The 3,209-nt window shown below is 43.9% G+C and overlaps 1 protein-coding gene across 1 annotated transcript; it reads right to left on the reverse strand.

Annotated features, from left to right (window-relative positions):
- Positions 1-1,565: 1,565 nt before the first annotated feature.
- LOC114652827 (tigger transposable element-derived protein 1-like) lies at positions 1,566-2,849 on the reverse strand. The gene has a single exon (XM_028803137.2). The coding sequence runs from the start codon at positions 2,847-2,849 to the stop codon at positions 1,566-1,568; it is 1,284 nt and encodes a 427-aa protein (XP_028658970.1).
- Positions 2,850-3,209: the final 360 nt, after the last annotated feature.

Genomic DNA, 3,209 nt, shown 5'->3' on the forward strand with positions numbered 1-3,209 from the left:
TTGCTTTTTGACACCCTACAAGCTTAGTTGGTTCGTATTGTTTAACGAAGATCACTGTTGAAAATTTTCAATTAAGGTTAGCTTATTGTTGGTCTTTGAAATTTATAAGTCTACAGATATCACCATTTGCAAATAATTCTATTTTGTGTAGCATTGCAGTTAGTTGGGAATCTTAGGAGCAGTAGTTGTTCTAAATGTGGGGGTCCCATTGTAATTAATAGATGTGTTTTGGGTTTGCAAAAGTCTCGCTACAATGAATTTGCATCTAAGCAGCCAAATCTAGCATAAAACAGACAGCAAAAAAGGGTGATCTTTTTTTACCCCACTTATTTCGGCATAAAAGAATGTGATTGTTGTTTTGGGGTCTTAATTTCTTGGAACCCACCACTGAAAAAAATTACAAGAAAAGGATTATACTATTTAAAGAAGTTTAGGAACCCATGAATTAAATGCATTTGTTTCCTGAAATTCTGGCATATCACATTCCATACTAAATAGTATTATTGTTGTTCTTTTGTAGATGAGGTCAAAACACATTTTTTGCTAGGCAAGTAGTTGAGAAAACAGGATTTACTTATCGAGCACAACTATCCTTTCTAATGAGTTATGTGCATATTGATGGCTTAATTCGGGAGTTTTTTTTATTGGTTTCTTTGTATCATGCACAAACTCCAGTGAGCTGACAAGATTATAAAAGTTCAGTAATCCCTCACTTATCGCGGGAGATAGGTTCCAAGCCCGACCGCGATAACTGAATTTCCGTGAAGTAGGGACACCATATTTATTTAATTATTTAACGTGTATTTGGACGTTTTTAAACCCTCCCTGTATTGTTTACAACCCACCCTTTACTCTATTAATAACAGGGACAACTGCTAAGCAATATGAAATTGGTAGATAAGTTTACACTTACCGCGTGATGATGGTGATGAATATGCTGCACAGTAAAAATGATGACGATGAAGGATGATGATGACTTTTACTGCGCAGCCGATGACTGTATTTTACGTCTCTTCAGACGGCGGTGCCATTTCCTGGGGCACCCCCTCCACGGTTTCCGAAGGTGTATCCGTAGTTGTAGGAACTGGCTGTTTTTTGCGAGGCTGAAAAAACATTGTGATCGGCAGTTGCTGCCGCTGCTTCTTTTTCTGGTCAAAGAGCAGCTTGTAGCCGGTCATGACGTCGTCGATCTTGTTGCAAAATTGGACCGATCGAACCATATCGTCGTCCCATTCCTGTGACCGCTCTTGCAGATCCTTAGCCAGTCTGCAGATCTCGGCGAGCCGTTCCAAATTCAAGCCAGTTGGGGAGACAACTTCTTTTGTTTCTTGCTGCTCTTCTTCTTCTTCTTCACTCGCCGACTTTATCAACTCTTTGAGGTCTTCTTCAGTTAGCGGCTGGGAGTGGCAGTCTAGTAGCTCGTTGACATCATCCGCAGTCATGTCTGCAAAGCCCTCACCTCCAATGATCGCAGCCAACTGCACAGCTTTCTGTACTGCCGAGTGTTGGATTTCGGCAAGTGTAAATCCTTTGTCTTCGTAAACAACCTCGGGCCACAACTTCTTCTAGCTGGCGCTAACGGTGGCAGGCTTCATCTCTTGTAATGCCTTCTGGATATTTTGGAGGCACGTAGCAATTGTGTACTGCCGCCAGTATGCCTTCAAGTTGAAATCGTCATCTTCTTGGGCAGCATCCACGGAAGAAACCAGGTTCGCTAAGGCATTCCTCGTGTATAGGGTCTTGAATGCCCTGATAACCCCCTGATCCATAGGCTGAATTAGTGACGTCGTATTGGGCGGCAGGAACTCAATCTGTACCCCCGAATAAGACAGATCAGTAGCGTGACCACCAGCGTTATCCATAATGAGAAGGACTTTGAATGGCATGCCCTTCTCTGCTAGATACGCCTTCACTTGCGGGATAAAACACTGGTGGAACCAGTCGGAGGTCAGCATCTTCATCATCCAGGCTTTTGCATTGTGCATCCAATGTACGGGAAGCAGATTCTTGTTTTTGTTTTTTAAAATCCTTGGGTTTTTTGACTTGTAAATAAACCCTGGCTTTAACAAAAATCCAGCAGCATTGCCACACATCACGAGGGTCACAAGATCCTTGTATGCTTTAAAGCCAGAGGCTTTTGCTTCCTCTTTGAACAGGAAAGTTCGCAATGGCATTCTTTTCCAAAACAAGCCCGTCTCATCCATATTAAAAACTTGTTCGGGCCGATATCCACCTTCGGAGGTAATCTTCTTGAACGTTTCATTCACATAAGTTTCAGCAGCAATCGTGTCAGCCGAAGCAGCCTCGCCTTGCAGGGAAACGCTTTTTAAGCCGTAGCGTTTCTGAAACTTTGCAAACCACCCTTTGCTAGCAGAAAATTGCCGTTTCTTACGTGGTGAATCACTGGAGGTCCCTGGCTGCGGATCTTCTTCCTCTTCTTCGCGGTCGCCACTGTCGTCTTCTGGTTCCTTAGCGGCAAAGGTCTCGTACAGGCTCTTAGCCTTTGTTTGGATAATGTTCGAATCCAATGTTATGTTCTTCTTTCGGCAGTCGGCTATCCATACGGCCAAAGCAGATTCCATACGGACGATTGTTTTATTACGAGCCGTAACCATTCTCTTCGCCGACTTTTGAAAGGTGATGGTAGCCGTCTTCCTAATGTTCGCCTCTTCCTTCTTGATGTAGCGAACGGTGGATTCGTTCACGCCATATTGGCGGGCCACAGCCGCGTATGTTCTCCCTTCCTTCAACATATCCAGAAGTTTCACCTTCTCAGCGATCGTCATCATTGTTCGTTGTCGCTTAGGCTCAGCACCAGCCTTGGAAGAAGGAGCATGTTTGGGAGCCATTGCAGGGGGTGAAAATTGAAGCGAAGTTCAACATACAGTAATCCACAAAAAAATCACACACTGCACACTGTAAAGTAAACCGCTCAGCGAGAAAGCTTGAAGCGAATAACAAGGGGAGATACTTTGGGAAGTAGGCATCAGTCAAAGCACCAATCACAGGCCCGATTAGAAAGCGGAAAGCTGTGACTTGTCGTCTCCCTCCCATGTGACAATCACAGCCCGTGCTACAACTCACGTAGTCACCGAACTTGTTTTGTTGTTCTTAGACTAGGAAATACTACTACATGTACTATGTTTAAAAAACCGCGAACTCGTGAATCCGCGATAAGTGAACCGCGAAGTAGCGAGGGATTACTGTAT

The sequence above is a fragment of the Erpetoichthys calabaricus genome, chromosome 5 (genome assembly GCF_900747795.2).
Source record: "Erpetoichthys calabaricus chromosome 5, fErpCal1.3, whole genome shotgun sequence".
Classification (NCBI taxonomy): Eukaryota; Metazoa; Chordata; class Cladistia; order Polypteriformes; family Polypteridae; genus Erpetoichthys; species Erpetoichthys calabaricus.

Bases quoted from the DNA above. Each gene is read 5' to 3' on its own strand.
- LOC114652827 (XM_028803137.2), bottom strand. From the start codon at position 2,849: ATGGCTCCCAAACATGCTCCTTCTTCCAAGGCTGGTGCTGAGCCTAAG.